Source organism: Gekko japonicus, unplaced genomic scaffold (assembly GCF_001447785.1).
Source record: "Gekko japonicus isolate JY-2015 unplaced genomic scaffold, Gekko_japonicus_V1.1 scaffold1242, whole genome shotgun sequence".
Lineage (NCBI taxonomy): Eukaryota > Metazoa > Chordata > Lepidosauria > Squamata > Gekkonidae > Gekko > Gekko japonicus.
Window position 1 is genome coordinate 237538 of NW_015172041.1, and position 19808 is coordinate 257345.

At 42.3% G+C, this 19808-nt stretch overlaps 1 protein-coding gene across 1 annotated transcript; it reads left to right on the forward strand.

Annotated features, from left to right (window-relative positions):
• Positions 1–7718: 7718 nt before the first annotated feature.
• On the forward strand, positions 7719–17547 carry ANP32B (acidic nuclear phosphoprotein 32 family member B). The gene is made up of 7 exons (XM_015420669.1): positions 7719–7838; positions 9500–9649; positions 11994–12116; positions 13304–13490; positions 14902–15023; positions 15885–15942; positions 16770–17547. Exons 1-7 carry the CDS (start codon positions 7719–7721, stop codon positions 16841–16843), a joined length of 834 nt encoding a protein of 277 aa, XP_015276155.1. The 3' UTR covers positions 16844–17547.
• The last annotated feature ends 2261 nt before the right edge of the window (positions 17548–19808 follow it).

Below are 19808 nucleotides of genomic sequence, written 5' to 3' on the forward strand. Positions count from 1 at the left end.
GGGGGGTGGTGGAGGGAAAGGTTCGTTTGCCAGTTGTGGAGGTGGGGGGGGGAGGGAAGGAGCGAAGCGAGCGCGGGAAGGGAGAGCGAGCGACTGACTGACTGGCGCTGACGAGGGAATCCGCGGCCGCCATGTTGTCCCCGCTGCTGCTGCTGCGTCTCCTGCGAGAGCGCGGGCTGTTTTGCCTGCAGAGGGACAGAGAGGGGAGGGCGGTTGGCGCCTCGCGTGCGCGCGACAGGGGAGCCGCGTTCCTTCGCCCGCTCGGGGTCCGGCGCGCGCGTGTCTGTCTGCGTCCCGGCGCCCTCGCCCTCCTCGCTCCCCTCCCTCAGCCTCGCGAGCGCGCTTCCCTTCGCACGCGGCGTTCGGTTCCCTTCAGCCATTGCGGGCGCGCTCTGGGCGGCCTTTTCCCGCCTTCCTCCTCCCTCTTTAAAACGGGCGACAGCTGCAGCAGGGAGGGGAGGAGGGAGAGTGCGCGTGCACGCGCGAGCTGCCGTCCATCCCTCCCTCGGTACGCCTCGCGTTCCCGCCAAAAGCTTGCTTTCCCCCCTCTTCGCACAAACTTAAGCTCCTTTAAATGCCCGGGGGTGGGGGAGTTGTATTCGAGCCCTTTAAATCTCTCCCGCTTGAAATCTTTTGGGATATGGAAACCGCCTTAACTTAGGGCAGAATCCTGTTGGCTCCCAAGTCTCGGCACGTTGTCATGGTTGCCCTGTGGTGCCCTCTCTGAAGGCCGCCTCAGGGAGATTGCTACAGGATTTGCTCTTGATAAGGGAGAACGTGGACGGTCTGCCTCCACAGGGACTGGAAGCGAAAATAAACACCAGTATTCTGGCACATTAAAAGACTTGAGATTTTATTTCAGCAAAACCTCTTAAGGGGTAGATCCTCCGTTGCAGCTGAAAGATGAGCAAGATTTTTTGTTTCAAAACGGGTGTGTGTGTATCTGAGAAAATGGACTAGTCTGTGGAAGCTCATGTTGAAATAAAATCTCATTTGTTTATTGTGAATATGAACGGTTCCTTTTAATCCTAGCTCAGCCTGCTCCTTTAACACCAAGCCTGATAGTTTTTTTTGTTTTTTTTAAGCATTAGATCGCTGGGTTTGGGTTTTTTTTTTTCATTCCTTAGGTGACGCCTCAAACATGACAAGCATGTACCGAAAATACAATTTAGGAAGCAGTTCTGAATCTCAGGGAGTGGGTAGATGCTTTAATGTTCACCATTACAGTTTATTGGGAGGGGGAATCTAATTCGAACTATTTAACACTCTTTTTGTCATGTGCTGTATGATCAGCCTCGTGTTTGTTGCTCTGTTCAATGCTGGTCCATTCCAGGCTGATTTCAAGGCCATTGGAAAGCATTGGGCATCTTGGGTGTAAACAGTTGATTCATATTTTGCTTGCTTGACCACTTTTTATACATGGGAGGGCCTGTAAAGCCGGATCAGCTTGGCCATTCCTTCATATACAGACCAGGGTGGTGCCCCTTTAAGTGTCCATAATAAGTGCTGCAGTGCCCCTTTAAGTTCCTTAATAAGATTGAATGGCTGTGGTTTCTAAGGGCCAAACTACACTCTCAGGTAGGTCCAGGTTTGGGAAGTGACTTCTAAAAAATAAGAGAGCCCAAACATGTTTGGAACACTTGTCACAGAGGGAGGAGGGTTCCTGACCTCCCCAAACTGTTTTCCCATGCAGAAGCAGTGCTGGGGGGAGCACAGAATACTTCACATGGAGCTGCAAAAACTGGAAAATAACCTCCCCTCCCAGTGCTGTTTCTGTGTTTTAAACTAGCTTGGGAGTGGGGGAAGCAGGAACCCTCCCAAAATAGTTTGGGCTCTCCTTTACTTTTTAAAGGGCATTCTGCATCTGGACCCAATTCGTTAAAATCCTGGACATGTAGTTTTGGCCCTAATATGAAGAATTAAGCCAGAATAACTTTGGCTCTGGCTCCATTTTCTATTAACAATTATGTGCCTGTGTTAATCTCCATGTGAGTGCCACCAGCTCATTAACAATAGATAGGGCAGTTCTAGACACAGGATTGGATTCTACAGTTCCCTTCTATGTACTATGCCCTCTTCAGCCTGAGCAAGGCTTCTCACATAGCAGATGAGCATTATAGGATGCAGCAGATGCACGCTCTTGTTGCCAACTGATGTAACCTGGTTCTGCACTAATATTGCTGTTAGTGCTGTAGTCCTCTCTCATTGATGTGGCATAGCTCTTTTCTTTGCCCTGGCAAAACAGCAATGCACGTGGTGATACTTTATGTGCTACTGCTAACATCCTTAAAGAATAGCAATGTAATAACTTTTGATTAGGATCAGCCGAGCATCACAAGCTTTTGACTTTCCCAGATCATCAGGGCTTGAATGTTCAGTATTTTAAGAGGACACTTGAGTTGAAGCTGTATATCTTCTGGTCTCCATTCCAAGGTTACAAACTGCAGAGCTTGGGCTTTTATGTCCTGAAGTAACCTTTTCTGTCTTTTCCTCTGCTCTTTTTGGTGGTTTATGTCTTTCCCCGTGAACATCCCTAGCTGAAAGGTTCTGAGGAACGAACAGGTTGCTCACACTTCCTTTAGAACAATTGTGATGCCACCTTGCAGTGAGATAATAGAATGACTGAATTTTAAAAAGGTGAAAAAACTCCTTTATCAAGCTATGTGAGTATTCTTTTCAGAAATTAGAATTTGCCCCAGAAGGAAAGGATATATTTTGTTATTGCTCAAAGTGTATTGTGCCTTCACTCATTTAGAAGCCTTAGAAAGAAAATAATGCTTACTGAAATTGTGTAAAAATGTCTTTACACACACAGAGGTAGTTGTAAATTAGTGCATGTTTGCTGAGGATTAGTATCAAAGGACAAGCATACTTCCTGTCAGCACAGATCAGTTTTCTTTTGATAATTTTAAAAAGCACATTACAAAGCCTTGATTGGATTTTACTAATTTTTCAGAAACCTATTGGGAAACTCATCATAATTGTCTGATTTAGAAGACCAAAAATGAGTTAATGTGTTTTGATGGGGCTGTGCTAATTATTTTCCATAGTATTGGATATAACGGCTGATAAAAGTGATTTGGAGAAAATCAGGCTTTTGAGATGTTCCCTGGTCAAGCAAGCAGGTGGACTGACTTGGATTCCATTAAAAGTATTTAACTGGGAGGAAGTAATATGGGAGAAATCAGTCTTTCCTATTTGCCACAACAAACAGGAAGTCTATAAAGTGAGGAGCGTAGTTAATTTGAGAAAACATTTAGTGGTGGATAAGATTAATTTTCTTTTTTATATATAAAATGATTTTTATTATTTTCAGACTGAACATGACAAACATACAAACAGATATGAGAGTAATACCAGTAACAGTATACCCTTGATGTTACCTCATACATATAAATCTAAATGCCACTCTTGCTACCATAATGTTTACTATTTAAACAATATCTTAACATTCCACTGCTATTTTTCTATACTTCTATTTTTAAGTTATGCAACACAATAGGTTAACATGTTTTCTACTAATTAGCTTTGTGTCTAAGATTAATTTTCCAAATGTAATTCTAATGAGCTATGTTCAGGTACTTTGCACTGTTGTGTCATCATAATCAGTTAGGATTATTAAAAATTTGACTAAAAGTACCCATGATTAATTGGGCAGCAGGGTTTTTTTTTAATGAGGGCTTGAATTGATTATTTGATTAATCAGTTGCTTAAAGTTGATGTGTGATTCAAGTTTCAGTTCTTACAAGCTCATTGCAGAATCATCTGTTCCGGTACATACATGCTGAAGAGACCCTTGGCAAGTCTTGAAAAAAATGTATTCTTGTTTTACTGAAGTGGAATTGTCAGATAAACTCCCTAGCGTAAACCTTTCATTTTGAAAAGCTTTGCTTATTTTTGTGAATATGATTATTGGATTTTGTGTTGCCAATTCAGAATAGCTGAAACATAGTTTGGTTATCTGTTTCTTCTGGTCAAGAGTAGGGAAAATCTCTGACGTGTTCAGATAAGTTTTGAATATCCTGATACAAAATTTTAAGTTTCTGTCTTAAAAATAGAAGCTACAGGTGAAATTTTTTCATTAAGCTGCAAATAAATGAAGCTAGGAAACTGGAAATTTTCAGTCTCCATGACCATCCCTATATGATTTTTTAAGCCACTTTTTGTATGTATTTGTTAATGGACAGACGTTTCTAACAGTGCAATTTTGCGCAGTTATACCAGTTTATGCCTGTTGATTTCAGTGGGCTAAATCTAGATTTAAATTTATTATGGAGTTATTTTATTTTGATTTAAAATTTATTATGGAATTATTATGTGCATTTGATATGTAATAATTCGGCTTTTCCCCTCTCCCGTTTGATAATTCCAGAAAGCAACACCTGGCTCTTAAAAAAAATCTTTATATTTATTTCTGGATGTGTGTTGTCTTGCAGTTGTAATATTGACCACTGAGGAAGGCCCTAAGGGGCTGAAACGCGTATGGTCTACTGGTCATAAGATATACCCATCAATTGTATATGTGAAACTAACAGCTCTGTATGTAGAGTCTGATATTTGGATAATTTCTTTTAACCTTTTTTCCCTTTTACTAATTTGTACATCATAATCAATATTTGTACTTTTAAAATAACTTATTTTGATAGCTTGACCCTCATATATCACAGCCATATCTTGGGTTGAGTCTCTCCCCCCCCCCCCCCCCCCCCTTTCTGAATCTAGAGTGTCCTGACCTGGATAGCCCAGGCTAGCCCAAACTCATCAGGTCATGGAAACTAAGCAGTGTCAGCCCTGGTCATTATTTGAACAGGAGACCTCCAATAAAGTCCAAGGCTGCTATGGAGAGGCAGACAATGGCAAACCACTTCTGAATGTCTCTTGCCTTGAAAACCCTGTGCAACTTGACGGCAAACCCCCCCTCAATAAAAAGTAGCGTAATTACATAGCAAGTGCACTGTGATTTTTGTCCTTTAAACATTCTTATATTCAGTCTCTTTTACTTTCAAATTAAACTCCCTCCCCCATCATAGTTGTTCATTAAGTTCTATGGATGTCAAATATCTTGGATTTGTTCTATTTCACTCCTAGACTAATTTACTGCAAATTATGATTGTTTGATCTTTGTGTCAATTAGAAGGAAGTGGTTTAGGGTCCCAGCATCAAGCCAGTTTATATATATTTGTTGAGTTTTCCTTTAGACTCTTTTTAAGAGGAATAAAATCCCTTGCAATGAATTTAGGTAGTATATACTGATCACATTCTATAGAGGAATAGAGTACTACAGTTAGAGTGGTTGAAGCAACTGGAATATTTACCAGGTTAACATTTTTCAGTTTTATGAATAGATATATGTGTTTTGTGCCAACAAGTGTGTGGAGATATTTATAAAGCTATGCTGTGAACTGCCCTGAGCCCATTCACGGGAAGGGCGGTATAGAAGTCTAAATAAATAAATATAGCGTTGCAGTTCAAGGATGGCATCCTCGTATTGTCCATTGTGCTTCTGAAGGTCCAGTATGAGGCTTTAGATCTTTTCTTGTGTAAGGCCAGTGCCCAGAAGAAGACCTCAAACATTGTATTTTAAGCCTGTTTTGATAAGTTGTGTTTAATGGTTTCCCCCTTCAATTGAATTGTAAGCTGCCTTAAAGGCCAATTCTAATAGGAAAGCAAGGTAGAAGTTCTTTAAGAAAATAAGTAGGATACCACAGCCATTAAAAAAAAAAAAATTGTATAGTTTGCATTGTACAAACTGTGGAATTAAATTGCCCCAAGATACTTCTAAAGTATGAGATGGACTAAAATTTCAACTAAGTATACAAGGTAAGAAGTTGTTGAGACTCTTATATACATCCCGAGCAATTACTTTAATTTTGCTTTACTTTTTACTGCATCAAGTTTAGAGTAAGTTTATATAACCAGACTCACATGGGTTTGTTTTTACACTTTGGTTAGGATGATTTATTTAATCACAAGGTTTGAAAATGTAGACTTTTTTAAAAAAGTAAAGTTCTTTGTTTATAGTTGATCTGTATTGCTGAAGAAACAGTGATAACTTGTTCTGGCTTTTTCATATCGTTTTTTATTGCATACGAGTAATCTACAGTGCAATCCTAAGAAAAGTCACTTAGACTGGGGTAAGTCTGTTTAGGATTGCATTGTTGGTCTATTCCAGTGGAACTCAGTTTGCACCTTGTAGAGAGCCACATTTCATCTCTGCCGTGAGAAGGCCTGCACCCCAGGGAGGCTTGTAACTTACTCATTCTTCTGCCGACAGCTGTTTTAAGGTGGAAACCACTTGTCAGTCAGGAGCCCCACTGTGCAAGGGCCTCACCTACTTTCTTGAAACATGAGGCAAGTCCCATATTGAGGCACAGTGGTCAGAAGAGCCACATGTGGCTCCCGAGCCACTGAGTATCGCTGGTCTAGTCCATTTGGAACATACTGAAAAAGGGTCCCTTGAGACCCAAATTATGTATCTAATAGAATGTCGTTTGGGTATCCTTGTCTTTCCATTTCCCCGTTTGTTGCTGGGTCACAGTTTGTATGTTCCTTGGTGCAAGAACCTTCCATTTTGCTTTATGCTACTTTATAAAGTGCCCTGACCTGGATAGCCCAGGCTAGCATTGAGGATTTTGAAAGTTAAACAGGGTCATCCCTGGTTTATATTTGGATGGGAGACCACCAAGGAAGGCAATGGCAAACCACCTCTGAACATCTCTTGCCTTGAAAATCCTCCAGGGTCTCTATAAGTCAGCTGTGACTATGATGAAAAAAGGGCTTTTATGAAGTGCCATCTGAACTGATGCTCAGTAAAACTGTCTATTAATAACAAATGCGTGTCTTAAACTTTTCAAATGGCACTCAGACCAGCATGATATAATGTACTGATAGCTTAGGAAACAGAAATTCCCACTGACACATTCTGTATATTTCAAGTCACGTATAGAAGTTGCAGTCAAGAAATGGGTCCTTTTCACTTAAAAAAAAAGTAGACTCAACTAAGGGAATGGCTTCTAAGAGTTTCCTGTGATATACAAAAATATTAAAATGTTGGGTTATTGACAGTTCTCATTGTTCGAGTGGCTTCTGGGAATTTTATCAGAATTCATTTGGGTGCATGTGGGAACTGATACAAATCGTTTTTATTTCAGTCTACTATTTAAAAAAATAGCAGGTCATTTGCGGTGTCAAATAAAGGTTGCCAGAGTTTTAGATGTTCGGAAACCATCTAGAAAGCCTGGTGACGGCAACCTCACGAAGAGAAAAGTAAAGTATCTTTCCCTTTTCACATCCATCTTTAAGGCTCTGTACCATTTGCTTTATGATTACCCCAAACAGGTAGCCGTTTATTCAGTGTATGACTTGGTGTGCATTGATTAAAATTGGTCTCTATATTTTATCTGAACAACTTGAGCAAGGCAGCCAAACCTTGTTCTGCTGCCTGCTTGATAACCGCACCCCCCCCCCCCCCCCCCAGCTCTTCTAGCCAGAGGCACCAGATACATAGAGGAACGTCACTGGGGGCTGACTGCTTTCATTCTGGTAGTGAGAATGTTCCAGTTTCTCAGACCAAGTAAGATTTCAGTCAAGCACATGTCCTTGAATGTGTGGCACCGTTTTCATTATGATCTTAGAAATACCGTTTTGACAAATTGTTTCATTTGCACAGAGTTTGTTTTAGGGCTTGTTCACAGAGAACAGCCAGTGAACCAGTCGAAATGTGTTGCATCTGTTGGCTCCGACAGTTGCTACGGGCACAGAGCGTGCCCCATGGCAGGCCTTTCATGGGAGTTGCTGTCGCTTGCCCTCCTCAGCTTCTAGGATTGTCGGAGGTTCAAGTGAGGACAACTGTTGTGACAATTCCTTGTTCTTTCTCTGTGCTATCCAGGGAAACCAGGTGATGCTCCAGAAGGTGACCAGTGACGAGAGGTCCATACTCCATAGTGGGGCTGTTGTCAAAATCAGTAGTCGTTAGAACTGGCCAAAGGGTTGTGGTGTGAACCAGCCTTTGTGGTATTGAGTCTTCCGAAATATATTTCCATCACTGATTCTAATTCAGTGGATGTGAAGATATGTGCCAGTGTGCTGAATCTTCCTGCAGTATGCAGATGACTTAAAGCCATTCACATTATTACCCAAAGCAAAACTCTAGTGGTGGTATAATATTACTTGAAGCATGGTGCTGGGTTGGTGGTTTCTTGTGGTAAAGTGTCCCTGACAGCCACAGTCAAGTCAGTCTTTCTGCCTCTGTTGTCCATAGATGATAGAACAATTCAATGTGCTCTTCCTGACTTGCTGTTTTGTTCAAGTTAAGATGTCCTGTTTCTAGCAGAATGGGAGTATTGTCTTTCTGTGGCCCTTTCTGTGGCCCGGGGATATAGTTTTCTATTAGTAGTAGTTAGGACATTGAGTCTACCAAGAAGTAGATAGTGGCATTCATGTTTACCATTTTGGCTGGTTGAATTACAGATTAGAGAGGAGAACTAGCCTTTCTCCTACACACTTGTGCCCTTCTTGTAGGCATGTTAAAATGGCTGCTGCTATGTGGGTGTTTTCTGCAGTGGTTCCATACTGTGAAACAGCCTCCCTGAAAATGCATTTTATCCTTATGTATAGTAGAATTGTACGGTCCATCTTGGGTCCTGCAATGCTCAGGAGAAAGGTGGGCAGAGAAACATTGTAAATGAGTAAATGCATTTTGAGTTGGATGATGTATTTGTGAGGGATCAGCACTTGTTACTGATGTATGATATGTAGTTGTTTGCTGTTTTATTGTTCAGCCTATTTTATTGGTTTTAATATCATTATAACCAGCTTTTGGTGAAATATGAGTTAAGTATGTGTTAAATATAGCATCCACCAGCTGTTTAGACTTGCGTATTTCTGATGATTTGTTTGTATGGGAATTTTTTGTGTGTGTCTCTGAATCAGCTCTGTAGCATTTATATTGGAAGCGTGAGATGAAATTTGAGGCCATCACAGGCAGTTTGAAACCTCTGAGGAAGGGATGCAGGCAGGGAGGTCTCCATACAATCATGCTCTCCTTGCTGTTGGGAAACCAATATTGTTTGGCGTATATTCCTGGGGTCCATTCAAGCTGAAAGACATTTCGTTCCTTGAAAAGTCATACTGTAAATGAACCTTGAATGCAAATACAGCTAAGGATCTAGAACAAACAAAGCTTATTGTCTTTATGTCAAAGGAGGGACTGCAAGGACATCAAAAAGGTGGTTGCTGTCTCAGAACTCTGATATTCTGTTTCCACCAAAGCCTAGGTGTTCTTTGATGGTGGGGGTTTTTTTAATGCCGATTGGCTTTGGGTGGCAAATTTTGTTAATATACTGTTATTTGTGCTAGGCCCTTATGACTGTAAAGTCCAATAAAGTGTAGCAAGAGGCATATTTCTGCATGCCCGTGTTCCATTTTACTAGGTGTTATTATCTCAGCTGCTACTCGCTGTTTTTAAAGGGATTGTGTTTATTTTTGTGTGTTCTTTCAGGTACAAGAGCTTGTTCTTGACAACTGCAGATCAAATGAAGGCAAAATTGAGGGGCTGTCAGGAGAGTTTGTCAACTTGGAGTTTCTCAGCTTAATAAATGTGGGGCTGACATCTGTCTTGAATCTCCCGAAGCTCCCCAAATTGAAAAAGGTAAGCCTTTTATCTAATGCCAGTGGTATACAGCCATATTAACGACCATTTCCATGATGATCTTAGTAAGCCAGTGACTTTGGAAGCTGGGTTTCTCTTCTTGAGTAGTTCTGCTATAAGAGTCAAAATAAGAGGTTACAAAAACATGAACTGTGCCCAGTTTTCATCTTTTACATAATTGAATACAGTTGAGGGTGATTTCTTATATCAGATTAATAAATGGATAAATATTTGTTGGTATTCCCATGAAAGCACTGCACAACGCTTCCAGTGAGAAACCTTTTTGGTTTTCCTAAACACAGTAAGTATGTCAAGATGCAAATAGCAGGATTAAAGGAAATACAGGGTGAGACGTAATCTTTCAAAAAACTGTTAGCTGTTAAACGAGATTTAGGTTTGTTCCTTGCTCACTAGAATTTGAACTGTAATCAGGGCTACGTATGCCACACAAGCATTAATGTCCTGACCACCTGGGTTTTTAGGAAGTCCTCATGCTTAGAGGAAACAATCCTAAGAAACGTATCGGTGGAGTCACGTGTGGTGAAGGTTTAGAAACCTGTGGAAAATCGTAGTTGACTTCTGGCAGCCTGGGATTTGAAGAGCAATCACAGGGTTTCCCTCCTGACATTGTTAATCAGGTTCATTCCAAAACAAGCACACAGTTCAAATTTATGAATATATTTAATTTGTAAGAGAAAGGTGCGTTTCCTTATCACAGTGTGTGAATTTTACTTGGCTTTGAGCTGGTATCCTATTTGCTTATACTGAGAATATGCCTACAAAGATTTATTGAAAAGTGAATGTGATCCTGGAGTCCAGCTGGATTGGGTGGGAGCCTGCCTGTTCTTTTAGAGAACTGCCAAGGTGGTGGGAATCTCAGACTAGGTCAAGATTCCTACTAGGAAATCTGAAGTGCTTGGCAAGCCAGCATTTTTCTTCCAGAGACTAGGTGCAAGGGAAATGGGCATATCTGGCTGAATGCACATTCTGTGGGGTGAAAAGTACGGCATTGTTGTAAAAGGGTAGTGTGCAAGACAAGGATGTTGACTTTGTTGAATAACCACCATGCATGAAAAACTGGTGTGGTTGGCCATCAGCCTAACTCTTGCCTCAGAAGCTGAAGTCTGTTCTTGGCACTTGCTGTCCCTCTCATCATGGTTAGTGGCAGGAATTTGGATGTTGTTATTTGCAAAGGTGAGTTCATTTGCTCCATGGAATGCAGTCACTGTTTTGCAGCCTTGCAAAGGATTGCTCATGAAGACAGGCCCGTGATTCACTTTCACGTGTATTCTGTAATAACATTGTCACCCACCTGAATTAAAGTCTTGTCCAGATTATGAGCCTTGCTGTCTATCAGCTCTGTGGGCTTGGTCCATCCAGATTTGAGCACGTTTAAGTCCCACAGATTGTAGTGGCCAGGATTAGGAACGCACTTGATTTATTTATTTATTTATTTTTCGCATTTATACCCCGCCCTCCCCAGTGAGGTCCATGGAACTCGAAAAGGGGTTAACTTTGGCTAGAGAAGAGGCCATGTTTCTGAACTACTTTTCTTTAAACACTGCACTTTGGCAGCTGAAGTCTGTTTACATGAAACTGAGAATAAATAAAGGTGGTATTTTTTACTGGACTGGTTCTGATAAACTAATTTTATTTCAGTACATATGAGCTTTTCCACCACATGTACATTGCATTCAGAAGAAACATATGTATATAAAATCAATTGTATGTACATATCCATGCTTTGTGATTGGTCATGATACGAGGCTGTTCTGAGAAAATGGTGAGTAGGAAAATGACATTTCTGTTAGGCAGAGCCTTCAAAGACACGTGTTGAATGATTTGCTGTCTTTCAGAACAGCCATTTTGTAGGATATAGGGCATGTCTATACTGCAGACTTAAATTGTTTTAATAGTCCCTCTAACACTGTTCGATTCAAAGGTTCTGAGCGAGGCTAGGGATCATTAATAGACATTTCAGCACTCCACCGAGCTATGGTTCCAAAGCCATGATAGTTGAACTGGTAGAAAACAGAAACAAATCAGTTGTGTAGATAGATGTCTGTAGTTAATGTATATGTTCCACTCTGTAAGAGGCTGGAGCCAATATGACAACTCTCCCTTGATGTAGGGTTTAATCAGGAGCTTTATGCGAGCATCTCATTATGTCTCAGTGGGTAAAGAATGGGAACAACTTTATGGTGTCATTTATCTTTATTTCAAGTTTTTGATCTGGATCGATACTTGGATACTTCCTCATCCCACAGCCTTAGAAATATTCAGCTTCTGCTCACGCTGTCCTTTTTTTTTTTTTTCCCCCTTCCCTTTTTTTTTTTTTTTGTAGCTTGAACTCAGTGACAACAGAATTTCTGGAGGTCTTGATGTACTAGCTGAGAAGCTTCCTAACCTCACAAATCTAAACCTCAGTGGAAACAAGCTGAAGGATATCAGTACCTTGGAGCCATTGGTATGCTATTCATGGATTTTCTAGCTGTGGTTTTTCCATGGGGCGTTGGAGACAGAGACTTTCATACAAAGGATAGCTTACATTCTCAAAATAGGCCCGTGTTCAGATGGCATGTCAAACATACTTGATGCTGTGAACTGCGTGCGTACACACACACACACACACACACACAGAGAGACATATGGTGTTTGGAGCCAAGCATAGTTTGCTGTTGCATTTAAACTATATACCTTATTTATTCAAAAGGAAGACATTCCTTAGTGTAAGATGACCCCCCACCCCCAATGTTACACATACTTTTTTTTAGTGGATATAACTATAACTTGTATGCAAATATAAGATGATACCCACATTTTAATGGCATATTTTTGGGGGAAACAGTCTTGCACTGAAGTAAATGCTGTATTATTGTAATAGATAAGGTAGGCTTCTTTCTTACCTATTGTAACATTGACTCTAAACGGTGTGATATGTATGCCTGAGGATAGCCTAGTTCTCATTGTTTAAAAGCTTTTTTTGCTGTCCCAGAAAGTAGAGCCAAGGGAAGTTACCACGCCAGGGATCTTACCATGCCAGACATTCATTTGTTGGCAGTGTAATAATAATTAACATGTGTATTTGAAATATTTATGTGAATGCCTTTTCCTGAGCTTCTTGGAGCCCCAAGGTGGGTACGTATGTAGGAGTGTTCACAGTTTGGAATGTTCATAGTGCTTCATATAGGCTACCTCCATAATTCTTACATCAACTTTGTAAGGTAGTTCCATGCTATCCCCAGGCTGCTGATGGGCAACTCTGTCTTGCCACTACCACTGGGTTGTACCATCCAAAGAACTTACTGTGTGTATAAAGAGTAATGATATAGATGAGGATGAAATAATCATCTCAGTTTCAACAAATGGAGGACAAATTCCTGGTTCAGCAAAGCCTCTAAATAGTTTCCTGGTGAAGGATGGGAGGTACATGGAAATTTGTGTTGTGTTACCAAGTCTAAGGTTGGTAAATGTTTATCAAGAAGAGAGGAGTCAAAAGGATTGCCATGCAACTTCCTGCCTCTGTAAGGATGGTGTGGAGGTCTCCCAACATTCAAAAATTATGCCCTTGGTTCCAGATGAGAATGCTCTTTCAGTCATACAACAATCCTGTCTGGTCTATACAGCAATAACTAGAGTGTATTTTTAATTTAGAAAAAATTGGAATCTCTGAAGAGCCTTGATCTGTTTAACTGTGAGGTAACAAATCTAAATGACTACCGAGAGAGCGTCTTCAAGCTTCTCCCTCAGCTTACCTACCTGGATGGATACGATCAAGACGACAAAGAGGCTTCTGACTCAGATGCTGAAGTAGACGGTGTTGATGAGGAAGATGAAGAGGGTGAGGCAAAGGCTTTTGCTATTGTATGTTGTGTAAAATTAAAATGGCTAGTTTTTCGCTTTGTGTTTTCAGAAACCTAAAAATGGAACAGCACGATTTCAGTCCAAAGTTCAATTGGCACAGAAGAAATAGTCAGGCCATCTACATTAAAGTGGCCCACTGTGCACTCTCATCCTTCTGGTACATATTCTGCATCATACCTCTTACACACACACACACACCCCCCCAAAAAAAAACCCAAGCAAGCAAACAGATAGTTGAGAAGGCTCATCCTTACCTTGCACTGAAGTAAGGGTGCCATGCGCTGTTTGCATGAATGTGCATTTAATGGGTAAGCAAATCAGCCCCTGAAGCTTAAATGTCTGCTATATAGATGTAAAGTCGTCTCAGGGATTAAAAAGTTTGTTTTGTTCTGATGTCTTCAAATTTTGGTAAGAACTTAACAAGCTTGTGCAAAAACTGTCCCGTAGACCACAAAATGCACAGCCTTGGTTTGGAATTATTGTGACACATTTTTGAGAACGTAACCCATGCTTAATAGTAAGATTGTGCACTAAAGTCTGTTGCCTTGTTTATACGTGCCCATCCAATGCTTCATACCTATTCTGCCCGCTTTGGCCTCCTCCTTAACCTGCCCACAAGATAGAACAGCCCAGAGTAGGTTTTAGATTAAATTATGGACACCATCTGGAAACTATTAAATTAAGAATAACTGATTTGTTGATTTTAATCTGTAATTTTGTATTGTTTTTAACCTGTTGTAAATCTCCTTGTGTACTTAGGGATTAGGCAATCCAGAAATTTAATAATGACAACAACAACAACAACAACAACAACAATAATAATAATAATAATAATAATAGCAGCCTGTTTCAGGGCCTGCAGGCCTGTTCTGTAGAAGTTCGTATGCCAGCACTCTTCCCTGTCATGTCATGGTTACCCTCCATTAGTGTTAGAATTAGTGTTGCATTTGTTGCATCTAACACAAATGCATGCCTTTCCCTCTTTGTTTCTGGCATGACTGCAAAAGAGCTCTTGGCTGGGTTGGAGCAGTGTTGCCTCCACTGGCCTTGAGGAGTCAGTGCACTGAGGGGAAATCCTTTCTGTTTTGTTTATTGGCAAGGCCGTAGTCAGAGTGTGTATAAACGGTAGCAGAGGTTGAGATGTTGGGCATCGCTTTACATAATCATGTCTTCATGGGATCACAGTCCAGTGGGAACTGTGTGGAGACTTCAGGATATAAACCACTGTGGTGTCCATTGTTGAACCAGGTGAAGTCAGCTGTGGTGGATATTGGGCTTGCAAGGATGGTCTCTTTCAGTCTGTATTCAGAATTTACTTACTGTTTTCCTGTGTGTGTTCATGTCATGGATTTTGAGGAGAGCTGTGCAAACTCCCATCTTTTTCTTAGAAGGTGAGGAAGAAGATGAAGAAGAAGAAGAAGAAGATGGTGAGGAGGAAGAATTTGATGAGGAAGATGAGGATGAAGAAGGAGAAGAAATAGAAGATGAGGAAGATGAAATCAGTGGAGAGGTTGGCCATAAGTATTTCCTGCCTGCTACTCTTTTACTATTGGAAGCTTGGGGCAGGGCCAGCTCCTGATTTTGGGGGGGCCCAGGGCAAGATGATTCTCCAGTGGTCCTCTTGTATCCCCCCCTACACTCATTCTGCCTCCCTCCTCTTGAGGAAATTGGATATTTCTTTTGTGCACCTTTGGTGCTGGCTGGGCTTAAATAAGTATGCCGCACTCCCTCTCTAATGTGTCTTACCAGAAAGTGGGACACTGTAAGAACCTCTGGGATGATCTCACTGCTGACTCCACTGCGGCTTAAAGGAGCATGGAAAAAGTCGCATCCTAGTGCCTTTGCCAGCAGGAAGTGGGAGGTAGTCCCAGTATCCTCTGTGGTGGTGCAGTCTCCCATTTCCTGCTGGGTGAAGTCAAATGGCTGGCAGTGGCCCCATCTTTGCTAGTGCTGCTGAGAGAGAGAGGGCTGTTGGTGGCCACTCCCAGCCTGGATACGGGCAGCTCGTCAAGAGATGCCAGTGGACCGCCATGGTCCCGCTGCCAGAGGATGCTGCTCTGTAAGGACAGCCATTGCCTTCACTCTTTGTACCACCCGGCAGGTCAGCCAGACTGGGTATCTCCACCCCTTTGTAAAAATCTGACTTTGCTATGTGTTGTCGGAGCTGTGCTGTCAGGTATATCCTGGCAGTTGAAATTGTAGACATGCCACTTTGGGTTGTTTGGCTGAGACATAATATCCCAAGTTTCTGTTCAGGCGTCATCCAGCAAGTTGCTGCCCAATGAAATTGTGAACCTTCCCAGGGCTAATGGCGCTAATCTGAGGGAAAGTATTGCTGTTTCAGGGGTAAATTTGCTCTTTGTTTTACCAGGAGGAAGGGTTTGGCCATGATGGCGAAGAGGAGGAGGAGGAAGAGGATGAAGAAGAAGGTGCGTGCTGACTTTATTAACAGTTCTGTATGTCGGGTTTTTTTTAAGAAAGCATAAAGGGTAAGACTGCCAGAGGGGCGATGTGGGCTGGAGGGGGCCAAGTAGATCATTATGTAGATAACTTAACCTCCTAAGGCTCTGGTAAGTAACCAAAGTGGCCTATGCCTAGCAAACGGAAAAAAAATCTCACCACACACTGCTGACTCAAAACCTTCAGCCCGGGGTTTCTCATTTTACAGAACAAGCACGAGTGATTATAATATTGGCCAATCTTACGTGTATCTTATTTCACTCCTGCTATCACACACTGCCCCGCCGCACGTAGTCCAGAGAGGTTGATAATTTCAGGTGTCACCTTCTGAATATTGTCTGTGTGCTTCAATTCCTGGGGTGTATGCACAGCCAGTAGTCTTGTGATCCCTGGAGCAGCGGGGTCCAGTTGGGCCCTTCTTATCCTTGTGATGCAAGCATGACTGAGCCAGCGTGGGGCTAGCATCCATCCCCAAATGCAGGAGCTCTGGATGGAGCTTGACAACAGGTATGCTGGCCTTGCCTCCAAAGGATTGCGTCTCTCAAACCAAGAGGACTGCTATGAGCCTCTTCCGAACACGCCCTCCACTGCCGCCTCCTGTTTCTGGGGTGGCAACTTTTATCTTGCTCACCTGATAATAACACAGCTGTGGAAGTCTCCTTTCCTTTTGTAGCCTAGTTATGGAATAACATAACTGTACCAGAAAGAGCAGTCATCTGTTGGATTGGCATGTTGGCTCCCCCCCCCCCCCTTTGGAGGAGTCATTATGATGAGATTTCCTTCCTTGTTAATACAGATGAAGAGGATAGTGGGAAAGGTGAAAAGAGAAAAAGAGAAGCAGACGACGAAGGGGATGAAGATGATGACTAAGGCCTCGCGTGCCCTCAAAGGACTGTTCAGTATTGCTTGGGCCACCCCTTGGATGATCTGTGACCGAGGAGCACGTGAGGCACACCTGTAGTCGTCTAACAAGCCCCCCCCTCCCCCCCCCGGGTGCAGCACCTAAAGAGCCAAAGAGTCGGCCATTCCTGTGACATTCCACACACCCCGCAGCTGATCTCTCCAGGTGGTTACAGAGCTAGCCCAGCTGGGCCTAGCACCTTCACTTAATCCTCTTGGGGTTCCCAGGCCTTCATCTCCCAACCGTTGCCATAGCGAGACGAGAGCGAGTGTGATGGGTCAGTCCTGGTTGTCAGGGGATACACACACCCCCACCCCACCCCCCACTGACTTGTAGTCCCTTTTTACTTTCTGTGTGACGAGGCTTTGTAAATAGAGTCCTGATGTTTTGGGGGACTGTTTCTTCATGCTTTGCTTTCCCTTGCCTCCCTTTTCCTTTTCTAAGACGTTGGATATTTTTTACATTAGGATGTTTTATGCAACAACAGAAAAAGTATTTTTAAGAACTTGAATGAAATAAACGTTATTTGGTAAACTAGTCTTGTAAATTGGTTATATTCAAACTCTTTTATCTGGGATTCTGTGGCTTCCCCCCGCCCCCCTTCTTTCTCTGAAGCCAGAATATGGGCAGGGTAGTATACTCTCTGCATTGGAAACAAAAATAAAAAATTGTGCACCAATAAAAGCTGAATTCTTTGACCTATACAAATTATGCAAATCATACAGGTTTGCATATGTATATATATTTAAGTTTGCATAATTCTGTGTTTGCCCGGGGGGGAGAAACAATGACTGTGTGTGTGGGGGGGGGGGTTAGACACGTGTACATTGAGCCCTCCCCCCCACTGGAAACCTTCCAAGTGTCCCCATGGTCTTTGGAGAAAACTAGAAAGTACACTGCCTTGGAGATGGGAGATCAACTGTCTTTTTTTCTCCTGCCCCTTAACGGCAATCATTTGTCTTTGTGTATTATTCCTCTCTTGCTGAAACACTGATTCCAAACGTCATGTTAATCTTCTTTTATACCATTTTCATTATGAAGGACGTAACATTTCTACCTTCCCACCCCCATCCTGGGGCAATCCATGTGTGCTTTGTTGGTTTCCACCATAGTGACCATAAACTCAGATCTTCCTTGTGTATATAGTAAAGTAACCTAAGTGCTCTGGTGGCCTGTGGAACATAAAGGGTGAAGCTGCCAGGATGATCTTGTCCTGTCTGAGTGGCAGACACCCCCCCCACCCCCCGGGGGCTGGGGGAAGCTGTGTCTACTGATTCCTCCACCTGGAGGTCTGTAACCATTTACAAGCTGACCCCCCATTATCTGCTTCCCGCATGTGTCTCTAGGTAAAATAAAAATAAAAATCCTAGCATGACCATTCCTGCATTATAAAATATACTTATTGTTGGTGATGACCGGGAGGCTAATGGTGGGGGAATATGTATCACTTCCACTGAAATGTGAATTATTTTCTTACTCGCCCCCAACTAGGCATTGTAGGTACTGCAGCCCCTCCTTCTTCCTGGTGTCTCTGCTAAATACAATGGTTAACAGGCAAAAGATCAGGAAATGCCTTCGTTAGGGGGAATTAAGTGTTCATAATTTAAGTGCTTGAGGAAAGTAAAAAGTTAAACAGGCCTTTCTGACATTCTACCACCATACAATGAAATTGTGTTCATTACAAAATCAAAGTTTAGCCTGCTGGTATATATTTTGGCAGGGAGAATTTACTTGAAGAAGGCTGTAATCTGGCCAAAGCATGTTTGCGTTACAACAGTTTAAAAGCTTTGCTTTGAGATACAGGCTTCATGTTCACAACTGTTTTAAGGCCTACCTCAAACACTTCTCCCTGCCAACCAGTCTTGCCCACTTCCTTGAAACATGGGGCAGGTGTCACATTGGGGAATAGTGCTCATAAGAGCCACAAGTCACAGGGTGTGTGGACATACAAATGTATAGACACACACACATACAGTGTCGGCTGTTTTTGGTGCCTGCACTGTTTCCATGCCATTGCTGCAGTTCTACAGCTCTGCCTACACCATGGACCAAGATGTGCAGGTGATCAGACTTCTAAAATATGGTACAAACATACACTTGCAAGGATCAGACTTCTAAAATATGGTACAAACATACACTTGCAAGGATACATTACTTTTAGGATGGGAGACCAAGGAAGGCCAGCTTAGGTACACAGCGGCAGGCCATAGCAAACCGCCTCTAAATGTCTCTGGCCTTGAAAACCCCATGAGGGGTTGCCATAAGTCAGCTGCAACTTGACAGGAAAAACAAGCTGCCTTGGGCAGATACACTGGATTTGGTAGCAATTGAAAATATACAAATAAATTTAAGGCTATGTTGGGAATAGATTTTTCCTACAACATTAAAAACTGGCATATTCCAGTCAGGTAACAGCATTAGAAGAGTTTCTTTTAATTTTTTACTTTTTAAAAGCAAGTATTCTGCCTCTAAACTGCTTCGTTAAGTAGGAGGTGACTGAATGAACCCCTTTCTCCCTCTGAGGCGGAGGACATCTATGGGTGTTACCACCGTCCAATAGGGAGGCAGGAACTCAAACTCTTCCTCTTCCTGTGTGGCGTGTGTGACACCCCCTATCTTCAGTTCTGTTCCTGCCTCAGAGGGAGAGCAGTTCTACTGCAGGCTTTGCCTATTTTAACTTACCTCAGATTTCAAAAAATACCTTCTTCCTATTTTCTTCCTACCTTATCTGTCCTGATAACCTTCTCCTCCCCCATTCTGTTCCTGGGAGATCAGTATTTAATACCAGCGCCACCTCAGCGGCGTTTTGTTCTCCCGGGGTTCCTTTCTATCAAAGAGGAGAAGATTCTTGTCATGGAGAACTGGGATAAATTTTTAGACAATGGAGACTGCACAGCAGCTGCCGTGCTGCTTGGATCGCCGGGGGGGGGGGGA